Here is a 16,579-nt window from a genome sequence, read left to right as displayed (position 1 = left end):
TCTGACGACCACCTCTCAGGATCACGTTCATGACGATCGGCCGCCACCCATCGCCGCAAACACGCTGCAATGAAGCACGTATCCCAGAGCCCAAGACACAAAACCCAGTGAAACGTTTGCCAAATGATAAAATAACAGGCTCAGCAAGTGGGGTTGCTTTCGTTGAGGAAATAGCTTGTAACGTTAGACTTGAACCGCCATACTCGGGTAAGCTGTGAAAAATAAATAAATAAATAAATCATTCGTACGAGACAGCAGTTAGTCTAGTAATAAGCTGACGAAAGTATCCAACACATGGTCATAATTGTTACTGCTCCCATAGTTATGAAATAGTACATGTCCTGGTATAATTCTGATGAAAATGCAGCTGCAGCTCACGTTCGTCTTACGCAAGTATGTAAATATTGAATACATATTTGCCAAAATAATGCTCACATTGCGTGATTGAATCATTAGCCAACACATAGCCTACTTATCTCACTCAAAACGAACATAGAATTGCTGTAGCTCCGTTTGATACATGAATGCAACGTGAAAGGCAATTGCACTTTAAAAAGCCTTGTGTATGGTTTGGTGATTTGATAAAGCAGACTGCACAAAATGCATAGATTATAAATCATAGGAAAACCATAAATTCTTATCCTGATTGCAAAGCAGCGTGCAGCAGAAGCGTCCAAGCAGGCAGATTGAAGTGAAGCTATGCTTAAGTAAGCCGCCCTGTTTGAGAGAAGCCAATTGAGAGCATAAGATCAGCTGAAACAGATCAGCTGAAAGAGGGGCGGAGTTAGAATTTCCCAATCAGCTGATAGCGGAGCTTGACTGCGTGGCCTGCCAGAACTAACGCTGGCGCTTGATTTAATCGATTGACAGTCCTAGTTCATCTGTGATAAAAGATGTCTCCCTTTACTATCACTAAAACGCTGTTGCTTTGTCAGTTCATCTCACAAAGTTCTGTCATAATCAATGAAGCTGCCGACAATGCTCAATAAATCTCTTACTTACATCCTGTCAACACTTTGTTTGTTAATGAGAGGTTTTGCGAGCCTGCTGTATAAAAACTCTGGTGTTTTGAGCATTGGGTATATTCTGATTGGTCATTGCGTTCAAGAGATCAACAACTATGTCTGTGATTGGCTACATTGCTCACCGCTGCAAAACCATACTGTATTATGCATTAATTTAAGCCAGAAACAGTGAACTCATTGAAGAATTTATTACAAGTTGTCAACATAATGATTACAATATAGAAAATATGAGCACATGTAAGGTTTTTCTCCAGTATGAGTTATTTGGTGCTCTTTCAGAAGACTAGATGTAGTAAAGCTCATCCCACAGTCACAACACACATGATCTCTCACACCTGTGTGTGTGTTTTCTGGTGCAGTTTAAAACTCTTCAGCCATGAGAAACTCTTTCCACAGAGAGAACACACATGAGGCTTCTCATCTGAATGAACTATCAGGTGTTGTTTTAGATTTGATGATGAAATAAAATCTTTTCCACACTGATCACAGTTAAATGCTTTTTTCCCAGAGTGACGGAGCAGATGATCCTTGAGACTTGATGCTCGAGTAAAACTCTTTCCACACTGAGTGCATGTATACGGCTTCTCTCCAGTGTGAATTCTTTGGTGCTGTTTCAGCTGATTAGATGTAGTAAAGCTCTTCCCACAGTCACAACACACATGATCTCTCACTTCATCATGTGTTTTCTGGTGCAGTTTAAAACTGCTCAGCCATGAAAAACTCTTTCCACAGAGAGAACACACATGAGGTCTCTCACCTGAATGAACTACCAGGTGGCTTTTTAGTTCTGATGATGAAATAAAATCTTTACCACACTGATCACAGCTGAATGTTTTTTCTCCAGAGTGACGGAGCAGATGATCACTGAGAGCTGGTGCTTGAGTAAAACTCTTTCCACACTGAGTGCATGTATACGGTTTCTCTCCAGTGTGAGTTCTCATGTGTATGTTAAGTTGTTGTTTTTTTGTGAAACTCTTTCCACACTGAGTGCATGTATACGGTTTCTCTCCGGTGTGAATTCTCATGTGTATGTTAAGTTTTTGTGTGAAACTCTTTCCACACTGAGTGCAAGTATACGGTTTCTCTCCAGTGTGAACTCTCATGTGTCTGATAAGGCCTTGTTTTTGTGTGAAACTCTTTCCACACTGAGTGCATGTATACGGTTTATTTCCAGTGTGAATTCTCATGTGTATGTTAAGTTTTTGTTTTCGTGTGAAACTCTTTCCACACTGAGTGCATGTATACGGTTTCTCTCCAGTGTGAGCTCTCATGTGTCTGATGAGGTCTTGTTTTCGTGTGAAACTCTTTCCACACTGAGTGCATGTATACGGTTTCTCTCCAGTGTGAATTCTCATGTGTCTGATGAGGTCTTGTTTTTGTGTGAAACTCTTTCCACACTGAGAGCAGGTGTGCCGCTTTTTGGCTTTTGTTTCTTGAGTTTTGAAGTCACAGAGTTTCTTTACGTCATTTAGTTTGTGTTGTTGCTCCTCCTTTTCCATCTGGTCTAAAATAAACATATAAAGTAGTCAGAATCAGTTCAATGAGGTTAAATGTGAAGAAAAAAAACTCAGCAGAAAAAAAGAAATCTGGGCCTGTATTTATAAAACCTTTAAGGTGAGACACAGCAGGTTAAAACATCGTTTTTTCATGCAGTGGTCAATTTTGAGATTTTGGCCCAGTTTGCTCCCTTAACATGTGAGCTTTCATGTCAAAATAAAAAAAAATTCAACATTACACATTAAGGTATTTATTTAATTATATTTTGTCACCGTGCGCCTTTAGATTTCTACCCGAAATCATCCAAAGTTATTCTAACGCAATCTCTCGTGCGTCTCCATTCACAGAAACATGTCATGCCTGGTCTCATTTTAAAGCTCTCAGTCTCACACACAGCGCTGGCTAATCCAAATATGGACATTTCCTTTATAGAACTGACCAACCACGAAAGTTTGCAGACGAAAACCACATCTGATTGGTCGATGTGAATTTCTCACTACGCGCTGCCGCTTGCTTATGTATTCTCCGCCTGAGAGAAAATACTGCAGACAACACCGAAATCAGCTCATAAACACTCACAGAAAAGATCAAGTAGCAAGAGCTGGTAAAAAGAAAGTAAACAACAACAGATTAGACGACGAAACCCTGTCAGAATTAGATTCAAATAGTTATAGATGGACATATACAACAAACAGGGACAGCTCGTCTGCAGTGTGTGTGACTGGTGTTATATGTGTTTGTTAAGGTAGTTCTCTAATAGCTATTGCTATTAATAATTTATAAATGTATCAATTTCCAGGTGTTTTAAATATTATACACTACTGATATTAATGAACTGAATATATATTTTGTTTGTAGGTTGGGGGTTTTATACATGCAGTTATACAGTATAAAACTTTAAAGGCAGTTTTCTCAAAATGAGTTTTTTCCTCACACTCAAGAGTCAGATATATCCATTTGCATATTAAAACATTAATTTACACAAAACGTGTAATACATTTTTGTTCACACTTGTCATGTTTGGTTGGATTAAAGCGAACCCTGGTGCGATTGCTGGGTTAGTGCGGTTCATTTGAACACATGTGAATCTGCCATCCGAACCCTGGAGCCCAAACAAGCGGAGCGAGCCGCTAAAGAGACGGGTCTCAATCCACTTCCATCCCAACCCTGGAGCCCAAACAAGCGGACGAGACGCTAAAGAGACGGGTCTCAGTCCGCTTCCATCCCAACCCTGGAGCGACCCAAACAAACGGAGTGAGCCGCTAAAGAGACGGGTCTCAATCCACTTCCATCCCAACCCTGGAGCCCAAACAAGCGGACGAGACGCTAAAGAGACGGGTCTCAGTCCGCTTCCATCCCAACCCTGGAGCGACCCAAACAAACGGAGTGAGCCGCTAAAGAGACGGGTCTCAGTCCGCTTCCATCCCAACCCTGGAGCCCAAACAAGCGAAGCGAGACGCTAAAGAGACGGGTCTCAGTCCACTTCCATCCCAACCCTGGAGCCCAAACAAGCGGAGCGAGCCGCTAAAGAGACGGGTCTCAGTCCGCTTCCATCCCAACCCTGGAGCCCAAGCAAGCGGAGCGAGCCGCTAAAGAGACGGGTCTCAGTCCGCTTCCATCCCAACCCTGGAGCCCAAGCAAGTGGAGCGAGACGCTAAAGAGACGGGTCTCAGTCCGCTTCCATCCCAACCCTGGAGCGACCCAAACAAACGGAGTGAGCCGCTAAAGAGACGGGTCTCAGTCCACTTCCATCCCAACCCTGGAGCCCAAACAAGCGGAGCGAGCCGCTAAAGAGACGGGTCTCAGTCCACTTCCATCCCAACCCTGGAGCCCAAACAAGCGGAGCGAGCCGCTAAAGAGACGGGTCTCAGTCCGCTTCCATCCCAACCCTGGAGCCCAAACAAGCGAAGCGAACCGCTAAAGAGACGGGTCTCAGTCCGCTTCCATCCCAACCCTGGAGCCCAAGCAAGCGGAGCGAGCCGCTAAAGAGACGGGTCTCAGTCCGCTTCCATCCCAACCCTGGAGCCCAAGCAAGTGGAGCGAGACGCTAAAGAGACGGGTCTCAGTCCGCTTCCATCCCAACCCTGGAGCCCAAACAAGCGGAGCGAGCCGCTAAAGAGACGGGTCTCAGTCCACTTCCATCCCAACCCTGGAGCCCAAACAAGCGGAGCGAGCCGCTAAAGAGACGGGTCTCAGTCCGCTTCCATCCCAACCCTGGAGCCCAAACAAGCGGAGCGAGCCGCTAAAATGGCGGCCAAGATGGCGGCCAAGATGACCAAGATGGCGGCGCGAGTAGATCGCGAGGCTCAGCGTCTCTCCAGATTCTGCAATTTTGCGGTATTTTTCCTGTTCTTCTCGGGTCTGTTCGCACAGAACAGTTGTGCCTTTACATCGTACACCCGCGCTGAGCTTTTGGATATTGGTTTGCGAATTTCCGACAGTTTTATGGACAATCTACAACTCCTTCCTGAGATCGCTAAGACACCGGTGACTCTGCACTCTACCCGGCCGGGCGGAAGTGCACGCAGACGGCGGCGTGATCGTAAACAAAGGCGGGGGAGACGTGGAGGAACGCGTGCTAAGCTAACGCTTACTCCTCATCGGCTCTCTTTACCCAGCATTTTCCTTGCCAATGTACGGTCGCTAGTGAACAAAATGGAGGAGATTCGACTCGGCATCACACACAGTAAGAAACTTTTGAACTGTAACGTCCTAATATTCACGGAAACCTGGTTAAACAGCGGAATACCGGACACCGCTATTGAGCTAGCGGGACGCCACACACTCCGGGCGGATAGAACATTAGATGGCTCCGGGAAGAGCAGAGGGGGTGGATTGTGCATTTATATTAACAAAGCTTGGTGCACAAACTCTGCTATTGTTGGGAGTCATTGTTCAGCCAACCTGGAGTTTCTCATGGTTAAATGTAGACCGTTTTATCTACCGCGGGAGTTCACCTCCACTATTATCACAGCAGCCTATATTCCACCCGATGCTGATGCCAAGCTTGCTATGAAAGAACTTCACGCAGCCATCAGTAAACAACAGACTGATCACCCGGAAGCTGCGTTTATTGTTGCAGGTGACTTTAATCACTCAAACTTAAAGTCAGTGCTACCCAAGTTTCACCAGCATGTTTCCTGCCACACCAGAGGAAACAAAACCTTAGACCATGTTTACACAAACATGGCCGGAGCTTACGTTGCGACACCCCTCCCCCACCTGGGACAGTCAGATCACCTCTCTTTGTTTCTCAGACCCAAATATTCACCCCTCATCAACCGCGTGAAGCCATCAATGAAAACCATCAAGGTGTGGCCTGCGGGGGCAGACTCCACACTCCAGGAAAGGTTTCTAAACACAGACTGGAGTATGTTTGCTTCTCAAGCCACCAGTGGCGCTCACACGGACATTGACTCCTACACCTCCTCAGTATTGGATCATATCAATACCACCATCGACAGTGTTACAACCCAGAAACAGATCACCACATACCCAAATCAGAAGCCTTGGATGAACAGGGAAGTACGACTCCTGCTGAAGTCACGCAATACTGCCTTCAGATCAGGAGATGCACAAGCCTACAGCGCATCCAGGGCAAACCTGAAGAGGGGCATCAAAAAGGCCAAGCACTGCTACAAGCTTAAGATTGAGGGTCACTTTTCCAACTCTGACCCTCGACGCATGTGGCAGGGCATCCAGGCCATCAGTGACTACAAACCCCCCCACTCCACCCCCGCAGCCACTGATGTCAACTTCCTGAATGAGCTAAATTACTTTTATGCTCGTTTTGAAAGAGACAACAGAGAAACTGCCACCAAGCTCAAACCCTCAGCTGACCCACCAATCACACTCTCCACCACAGATGTCTGCAAGGCACTGAGCCGGATCAGCGCGCACAAGGCTGCTGGACCAGACAACATCCCTGGCCGTGTTCTCAGGGCATGTGCGGAGCAGCTCGCTGGGGTTTTTACAGACATTTTCAACCTGTCTCTCGCCCAAGCAGCTGTACCATCATGCTTTAAACGCACTTCCATTGTGCCAGTGCCGAAACACTCCAGCCCGAGGTGCCCTAATGACTACCGCCCTGTAGCACTCACACCCATCATTATGAAGTGCTTTGAGCGGCTGGTCCTGGAACACCTAAAAGACTCTATACCATCCACATTGGACTCACACCAGTTTGCCTACCGCAGCAATAGGAGCACAGAGGATGCCGTTTCCATGGCACTGCACTCTGTGCTCACCCATCTGGACAGTAAAAACACTTATGCACGCATGCTGTTTGTTGACTTCAGCTCAGCATTCAACACTGTCATCCCATCCAAGTTAATTGCCAAACTTGGAGACCTGGGCATCAACACTTCAATGTGTAACTGGATTTTGGACTTCCTAACTGACAGACCCCAGAATGTTCGATCAGGATCCACCTGCTCCACATCCATCACTCTTAACACTGGTGTACCACAGGGCTGTGTGCTAAGTCCGTTTCTCTACTCCCTCTTCACCTCCGACTGCAAGCCTGTGTATGGAACTAATTCCATCGTCAAGTTTGCGGACGACACTACGGTGATTGGTCTCATCAGCAACAACGATGAGACTGCCTACAGGGAGGAGATCCAGCATCTGGCCACATGGTGCGCTGATAATAACCTGCTCCTCAACACCACCAAAACGAAGGAGCTCATCGTGGACTTCAGGAAGGAGTCAAGAGGCACACACGACACCATCCACATCAATGGAATGGCTGTTGAGCGTGTCTCCAGTTTCAAGTTCCTGGGGACCCACATCTCGGCGGACATGTCGTGGACGACCAACACCTCCAGCCTGGTCAAGAAGGCTCACCAGCGCCTCTTCTTTCTGAGGACACTGAGGAAGAATCAGCTCTCCTCGGCTATCCTGGTGAACTTCTACCGCTGCGCAATAGAAAGCATCCTGACCAACTGTGTGGCAGTGTGGTATGGGAGCTGCTCTGTTGCGGAGCGCAAGGCACTGCAGCGGGTGGTGAAAACTGCCCAGCGCATCACAGGGACTCCACTGCCTGCCATCGAGCACATCCAGAGGAAACGCTGTCTGCATCGAGCTCGCAGCATCCTCAAGGACTCCTCTCACCCAGCACACAGACTGTTTTCTCTCCTGCCCTCCGGCAGGCGTTTCAGGATCCACCGGACCAGGACCAGGACCAGCAGACTAAAGAACAGTTTTTTCCCCAGAGCTGTCTCTTTATTGAACTCAAACCCCCGTTGATCCACTTCCCTCATAAACTGATAACTCTCCTACCTCACATCCACCTTCACTTTGTTATTTGCACTACCGACTGTTTATCACAGTAACAACTGTTTACTTATGCATTCTGCACTGCCATATCGTAACTGGATTATGCTCATCTGCACTGCCGACTGTATTTATAGTAACAATGTTTACATTTGCATTTTGCACCGTACTTCTAACTGGAATATGCAACCACTTTCCACTGCACTTTACACTTTCTTTCGGATAGCTCTGTCCATAATTTATTGTACTAACTTAATCCACTGCTATATTCCTCATATTAGCCTAACATATTATTGTATACCTCTAACTGTAAAATTCTGTTCAAGTAATAACCGTCTGTATATTTATTCATAGTACATAGTCACCTGTAAATTCTGTTTATAGTAATAGCCATCTGTATATTTATTCATAGTACATATTCACCTGTAAATTCTGTTTATAGTAATAGCCATCTGTATATTTATTCACTGTATATATTCATCTGTAAATTCAGTTCTACTTATAGTAATAACCATCTCTCTACTTATACATATTTATATATATTCAGAACATTTTTATGTCCTGCACTTACGCAACCATTGTATATATCCTGCACTTGCTGCTATTGCACTTCTGGTTAGACCTAAACTGCATTTCGTTGCCTTGTACTTGTACTTGTGTAATGACAATAAAGTTGAATCTAATCTAATCTAATAAAGAGACGGGTCTCAGTCCGCTTCCATCCCAACCCTGGAGCCCAAGCAAGTGGAGCGAGACGCTAAAGAGACGGGTCTCAGTCCGCTTCCATCCCAACCCTGGAGCCCAAACAAGCGGAGCGAGCCGCTAAAGAGACGGGTCTCAGTCCACTTCCATCCCAACCCTGGAGCCCAAACAAGCGGAGCGAGCCGCTAAAGAGACGGGTCTCAGTCCGCTTCCATCCCAACCCTGGAGCCCAAACAAGCGGAGCGAGCCGCTAAAGAGACGGGTCTCAGTCCACTTCCATCCCAACCCTGGAACCCAAACAAGTGGAGCGAGCCGCTAAAGAGACGGGTCTCAATTCACTTCCATCCCAACCCTGGAGCCCAAACAAGCGGAGCGAGCCGCTAAAGAGACGGGTCTCAGTACGCTTCCATCCCAACCCTGGAGCCCAAACAAGCGGAGCGAGCCGCTAAAGAGACGGGTCTCAGTCCACTTCCATCCCAACCCTGGAGCCCAAACAAGCGGAGCGAGCCGCTAAAGAGACGGGTCTCAGTCCGCTTCCATCCCAACCCTGGAGCCCAAACAAGAGGAGCGAGACGCTAAAGAGACGGGTCTCAGTCCGCTTCCATCACAACCCTGGAGCCCAAACAAGTGGAGCGAGCCGCTAAAGAGACGGGTCTCAGTCCGCTTCCATCCCAACCCTGGAGCCCAAACAAGCGGAGCGAGACGCTAAAGAGACGGGTCTCAGTCCGCTTCCATCCCAACCCTGGAGCCCAAACAAGCGGAGCGAGCCGCTAAAGAGACGGGTCTCAGTCCGCTTCCATCCCAACCCTGGAGCCCAAACAAGCGGAGCGAGCCGCTAAAGATACGGGTCTCAGTCCGCTTCCATCCGAACCCTGGAGCCCAAACAAGCGGAGCGAGCCGCTAAAGAGACGGGTCTCAGTCCGCTTCCATCCGAACCCTGGAGCCCAAACAAGCGGAGCGAGCCGCTAAAGAGACGGGTCTCAGTCCACTTCCATCCCAACCCTGGAACCCAAACAAGTGGAGCGAGCCGCTAAAGAGACGGGTCTCAATTCACTTCCATCCCAACCCTGGAGCCCAAACAAGCGGAGCGAGCCGCTAAAGAGACGGGTCTCAGTACGCTTCCATCCCAACCCTGGAGCCCAAACAAGCGGAGCGAGCCGCTAAAGAGACGGGTCTCAGTCCACTTCCATCCCAACCCTGGAGCCCAAACAAGCGGAGCGAGCCGCTAAAGAGACGGGCCTCAGTCCGCTTCCATCCCAACCCTGGAGCCCAAACAAGAGGAGCGAGACGCTAAAGAGACGGGTCTCAGTCCGCTTCCATCACAACCCTGGAGCCCAAACAAGTGGAGCGAGCCGCTAAAGAGACGGGTCTCAGTCCGCTTCCATCCCAACCCTGGAGCCCAAACAAACGGAGCGAGCCGCTAAAGAGACGGGTCTCAGTCCACTTCCATCCAAACATTGGAGCCCAAACAAGCTGAGCGAGCCGCTAAAGAGACGGGTCTCAGTCCACTTCCATCCCAACCCTGGAGCCCAAACAAGCGGAGCAAGACGCTAAAGACGCTAATTTTATACAGTATTTGTACACCCTTTACATTTTTATTCCAATGTTGTAATTACATTTTTAATTCAATTTGAAGCAGATTTGTAACGTGACAGTATTAAAGTTTCTTAAGGGTCAAGATACAATTTTCTGCATCAAGCCACTCCCATAATATCCGTCATCACTTAAATTAATGCACGGCTCAGATTAACTGTACAACATGTGTGTAAACCTCCAATAAAATTATAAAGTAATTATTCCATCACAAATAAATCGCTCAATCAGTGTCTATTGTATTATACACAACATTATAATATTATATACATATACAATTTAAAATTTGTATATTATTATTATTTAAAATTATTATTATTGCCCCTGGTTCAGTAATGAACTCTAGTAATAAAGTAGCAGTGGCTGGGACAGATTTTAAGTATCACCTCAAGATGCAATCTAATCCTGTTTACATGAAATAAGCCGCTCGAGCAGGTTTAAGCTTACGGACCTGTTACTATGACAGCAAGTCCAGGATGAGCTTTGAAGAACCAAACAATCCAAGATTATGCCAAATCGTCAACAATCAAGTCCAGCTAACTGAGTTAGCAAGGTACAAAGAACGGACCCCAGATCTCACCAACTCCAACCTTGGAGAGACTGTGTATGTGCGCAGTATTCGGTGTTACAGATCAGTTTTGGAGGTGGATTACAGGCATCCTAAAAGATGAGGGGCTTGTTGTTCTGGACAAGCTGGCGCCTGCTCCAGAATCTGGAAGGTCATTACTTGCCTAATTTCGGGGTGAAAGCGTCAACAAGTGATATTGGTGCACGTGAATCTGATTAATAGCCTGACGTTGTCATACTCAATTCTAGTCAGAATATTAGGGCTGTAATCAACCAAAGAAAACTTTGGTCGACTGAAGTCCTGAAATTTTCGACTAAAAATCGACTAAAATGACGTTAGGAAAAAAAACGTTAAATGAATAAGCTGCACACTGTGCGCAGTACTTGGTAGCCTTGTTGTCTGCCTAAATTAATTATAAATAAACATAAAAAACTAGTAGGCTATTTGCAGAATATTAAATCGTTTTTGACCTGATTATTTTGCACTGAAATTAGTCTTTTGACACATGAGTCTGTCGGCTCTGACAGCGTTGCATCACGTGCACCTGCGCAATATCATAGTACTATATTTTCGGAAGTCATAGGCTATGTTGTCAACTAGATATCATCACAAGAACTTTTGAGGAATATGTAACATAATTTAGACAATTGTTTTTGTCATATTATAATAACTGACAGACACTATCATTTCAGCCGCTCTGTGCAGCTCGAAGAGGAGCTGAGCTCAGCTTCGCGGCTGAGACACGAATAGACTATTAACTTAAAGCTTTTACTCTTAAACACAAAAGGCACGTCCACTTTAATAAAAAGGGAATATTTATTAAACAAGCCAGATCAAGAGCAGAAAAAACGCTCTCACAATTAGATAAATAATATACAAGAAAACTAGCCTTCTTCAATCTGTCTCTCTTCTCCACCAGTGGGTTGGGCTAATCCAAAAGAATTGGAAACAATGGGGGTGTTCTGAAGGCAGACTGTTACCTGTGAAACAGGGGTGCTCTGAAAACACCCCCATTAGCAATTAGTGCTTTCCACCTCATGAAAATAAACGCGGCGCGGCAAAACTGATGAAATGAACGCAGCAAAACTAGTGAAATGAACGTGGCCAAACTGATTAAATGAACGCGGCAAAACTGACAGAACAGATCCACTTAGCGCGGTGTTGTGATGCTTCCCCTCATGTGTATGTTGATGGGCGTTCCTCAAGTTTACCGCTATGGGTGTGCGTTGAGCCAGCGGGGAATGAAAAACAAAGGACCCGCGAGAGACTTCTCTTCTCCAGTGGGTTGGGCTAATCCAAAAGAAGTGGAAACAATGGGGGTGTTCTGAAGGCAGACTGTTACCTGTGAAACAGGGGTGCTCTCAAAACACCCCCATTAGCAATTAGTGCTTTCCACCTGATGAAATGAACGCGGCGCGGCAAAAATGATTAAATGAACGTGGCAAAAAATCGACCAATCAGAATTTTGGTCGAGCCAGAATGTGTCGACTAATAATCGACTAATCGACTGGGAGATTACAGTCCTACAGAATATGAGTCTGATTCTGCTCTGTTGGGCTGTGATTATGGGGCGTGTTTCAACCGAACCAGGAAATACCTCAATTGGATAGACCTACAACCAATCAGAGCAACGGAGCGACGCATAACGTTAGTTGTCAAATGTCAACAGAACTCAACTGCACTGTGTTGCCATGTCCGCGGGTTGAAGCGACCCCAATTATGTGATATACAGACCCAGGGATGCGAATTTTAGCCGGCAGTCCTTCCAAAATAACACATATTTTACCCCCTAAATGCCTTTTTTCCCAGAGAACCCCCCCTGGAAAGCTATTGGGCTTGTTTTTGGCTAGTTTTGTGGAACGTTAGCAATTGGGCGGGTTTTGTTGTAAAAACTTGGCAACCCTGTCTGCACGCACGCTGGACTAACGTTAGAAGAAAAAGTTGAGTGTAAACGAACTTTGTCTGTGTTGTAAAAAAAGAATTTAAGGATACACAGAGTACTGACCAATACGATCATCATTTCTGAGAGAAATAGTGAAGTTGAATGCATATACGAACAAGTTCTCCGTTTAGGATTAGAACAAATTCAACCCAATCGCTCTTTGATGACGTGGATGATGACGTTACTGTTGATCATCTGTCCATCATTGTATAAAGCCCGCCCTGATGATTTCATTGGTCCGAACAGCTTCTGTTCGGGCATAATTACTTCTCTATTGAGCAAGTCCAGACCGAACTGCCCGAGTAAAAATATTGTGGGCGGGGCTAAGTTCGGCTGGCATCCAGGCTATCTGATTAACTGACAATGTGTGGAAATTTACCAAGACTGTCCATTTTCTCTGAGCCAATCATAATCATTCCACATGGCAATAATGACGTGGTTAGACCTTGAAAACAGTAGAACGGTTCAGAAATTGTATGTAGGATAGGTGGAGGTGGGGAGACTGGTAGAGGGAGTGCGGCCTACGAACTCCTCGTGAGACTTGACGCTGGTTCTGCTGATGAAACTGCAAACTAGGGATGCACCGATCCACATTTTTTCACTTCCGATCCGATCCCGATACCTGAATTTGGATATCGACCGATACCGATACTATTCCGATACTAGAGCTGTGTTTGCTTTAATATTATTATTATTATTATTGTTGATTTTATATGATGCTGAAATAAACTCCTCTCAACAGGCAAGTATGATATGTACGCATTAGGGATGAAATGGTATGGAAATTTCACAATTATAGTGACCCAAATTATCACGGTTATCAATATTATCACAGTTTTGTTCAAATAAGATGAAAGTGTTCAAAAAGTACAGATGCACTTTTTTAAGCTAGATTCTATTCTGTGGGATTTCCTTCCTTATAATGGCCGTCGTCAATGGCAACGCATCATGCATACATTTTTATTATATATATCTCTCCCTACTGCAAACTATTTTTCATTACATTTTTCTTTAATTAATCTAACTCCTGACTCTTCACTACTGGTCCTGGGTCCTAAGCTGTTACCCCAACAAAGCTAAAAGCAAGTCTAAGACTGATTCTTAAATGCTGACTAAAGTGGCACTTAAGTGTTACAAACTCAGAACTATGATGTCAACACAAAATGGCCGCCCTTAACCACTGAATCAGCCAATAGTGAGCCTGCAAGGGTGAAGTCACAGCAGCATGACACCAATCATTTAATGCAATAATAGTAAAATAATTTATTTAAGATTGAAACTTTAATATTTAAATGTCAAGCTTCAAGTTACGTCAAGTGTGAACTCAACCCTCTCATGCTCGCGCTGATGACCGTTGGTCAGAGATGATAGTCTACAGTTTAAAATATTGGTATTTTTCATACAAGCACGTGTCGTTTCACTTCAGAAGACATTGATTCATCCATTGGGGTCGTGTGGATTACTGTAGTTATTGCTGTATGTGCGGTTTGATGCCTCAACTTTTAGGAACACAAATGAGTTTACATAAGCAGAGAATATTTATTTTTCGGTGTTCATCTGAAGAAAGAAAGTCGTATACATCTCACATAAGGTAAGGACATTTCTGGCTGTACTGTATTTTCTTTTAATGCATAATACAGAATAGCAGATGTCACACTTACCCTGTAAAAACATGGAACAAGAGTATATTTCCCCAGTATTAAAAAAAAAAAAGTTACTTGACTTGAAACATGAAAGCCCAAACTAAAAAAAGATGCACTTTTGCTGCTTATTATTTACTGGTTATTATTTCACAGCTACTAAAGCAGACAATAATGAAGAATCAAGAATGGACACCAACCTATTTGTTCCTCAGTCTCTTCATGTTTTATTCTGGATGGTTCTGGATAACTCATGTCTTCAATCTCCTCTTTAATAAACTCCATCTTTAACAGTCACACAGATTTCAGCTGCTACACCTGGACTCTGTCCTTCTCTTGTAGGATGATGGGAATATTCCCAGTATTTATTGGTGAATTGTTGTGGGAGGGGCTTCATTGGTGGGAGGGGCTTCACTGGTGGGAGGGGCTTCACTGCAGGTGTGAACTGTGATCACTGTGAGATACTGACGCCCACAGGACCAGATCTGGACAAATCAAAGACAAGTTACTGAATTTATACTGAATTACCAGACCTGGCTTAATTTTTATTTTGTTAATATTTTTTATGAAGAAAGAAAAACATAAATATTAATGAAAGCCAAAATATTAAATGTCATGGATGTTTATTTACTGAGTAATCTACAATTCTTTAGAGGGGTGTAGCTAGGGTTGGGCATCGTTTTGATTTGAACAATTCTGATTCTGATTCCGATTCTTAGTTTCGATTACGGTTCTTTTCGATTCTCGATTCCGATTCTTTGAGGGGTGGAGTCACAACATGTCACAGGCTCATTTCACAGAGGAAAATTGCATTTTGATTCAATAATGAGTTTTACTTTTGGGACTTTCTCCGCTGGCATTTTCACTTGCTTTGCTGCAAAGGTGAATGGAGTTTCACATGAGTCCCGGTTTAACAATAGCATTAACAGCAGTCATATTAGGACTGCTACTAGCGTGGGCATTTGCGTATAGCTACATTTATCTACGAGGGGGAAAAATAATTTCAGTAACGTTGTTGTTCACCACAATTCGCAATTTGGTCAAGGGCTTTGTTATTACACTACAATCACTTACCTGATTATGACGAGGTGAGATAATGTTAGTTCACCCTGAAATGAAAATAAAGCCATCTTTTACTCACCCAGCTGTTGTTCAAATGCGCGTGTTCCTGTGTGTGCGCACTCCAAGCCGCAGTAGCCTCGTGCAATATTGTCATGACAAACGGTACACAATATTCACTTAAGGAGGTTATATTATTAGTATTATTTCTTATCATATCCGTTATAGAAAAGACGAGAATCGCGTTTTTTTTCTATTGAGCTTGATTTCTCAAAATGGTTATGTGTGCGTGTGTGTGTGCTTATCCTGTTTGCAATGACAACAGTGCGAGTTATTATAGTAGGCATGAGCTCCGGCGGCTGCTGACGGCTCATAGTGTACACAGAGGAGCGCGCTCAGAATAACGGCCGAGCTCAGTGTTTTGACTGAATAATACGGTTTCTTTCTGGCAAAACCTTATAGTGTGCCCCTGAACACGTTCCATATGGCGCGCGTCTCCCTGTATCGTTGCGTGATACATTTGTTTATTTTTTGTAATGTTTTAGCTGATCGCCATTCACTGCCATAATAGGAAGGAGCGCGTGCAGGAACAGTATTTTAAATGTCATAGGACATAGGGCACTGGGACAACATCCGGGTAAGAAAAAGAAGGCTTTATTTTCATTTCAGGGTGAACTATCCCTTTAATAGCGTTGGTTAGCGCAGGGTTGCCCGAGGAGGACAGACCTGCGCAGCATTTCAAACACGCTACACTCGTTAATTTATACACCACATATTTGTAGTACATCCTCCCATGCAAGAAATAAGTTTGTCATTTGTGTTGCACTGTGCCGACCCAGGCTTTTTTTTTTTTTTAAGTGAAATAAAGCCACACTTTTGAGCGCCGCTTACCGTGCTCCATGGCTGCAACAGAACAAACGGGCGCGGCAAGCACTTCCGAAAACTTGCGCGTTTGGAACCGATGATCGGAATCGAAAACAAAATTTCTAAACGATTCCAATGGCATCGTTATTTTTTAAACGGTTCCAAGTTGGAACCGGTTCTCGATGCCCAACCCTAGGTGTAGCAACATTGAGTTTCGGGGAATAATTAATTCAAATGGTATAAATATTCATGAGTCTATGAATATGATTTGCTTGTTGTGCAGACAATATTAACTTATAACGGAACCTTTAATCATGTAAAAGTAACCTTTATCCAAATTGATTTCTTCATCAATTATCAATCTTACAAACCTTAAGAAACATTAATCTGCTTGATCAGGACAAATAATATCTCT

General features: G+C 44.6%; 1 protein-coding gene across 1 annotated transcript; it reads right to left on the bottom strand.

The window, feature by feature from the left end:
* Positions 1-1,197: 1,197 nt before the first annotated feature.
* LOC307136872 (uncharacterized protein) lies at positions 1,198-14,726 on the bottom strand. The gene is made up of 2 exons (XM_079834194.1): positions 14,442-14,726; positions 1,198-2,529 (listed from the first exon to the last, which is right to left on the bottom strand). Exons 1-2 carry the CDS (start codon positions 14,524-14,526, stop codon positions 1,355-1,357), a joined length of 1,260 nt encoding a protein of 419 aa, XP_079690320.1. The 5' UTR covers positions 14,527-14,726; the 3' UTR covers positions 1,198-1,354.
* Between the last annotated feature and the right edge of the window lie 1,853 nt (positions 14,727-16,579).

Source organism: Gobio gobio (genome assembly GCF_949357685.1).
Source record: "Gobio gobio genome assembly, chromosome: 14".
In the NCBI taxonomy this organism is placed as follows: domain Eukaryota; kingdom Metazoa; phylum Chordata; class Actinopteri; order Cypriniformes; family Gobionidae; genus Gobio; species Gobio gobio.
This window is presented reverse-complemented; position numbering and strand designations above follow the sequence as displayed.

What these genes read in the sequence shown, in the direction of transcription:
- LOC307136872 (XM_079834194.1), bottom strand. Translation starts at nt 14,526, where the DNA reads ATGGAGTTTATTAAAGAGGAGATTGAAGACATGAGTTATCCAGAACCA. An exon ending in AGAGACTGAGGAACAAATAG is followed by an intron (nt 2,530 to 14,441) that starts GTTGGTGTCCAT and finishes TGTTTATTTTAG; the next exon opens with ACCAGATGGAAAAGGAGGAG.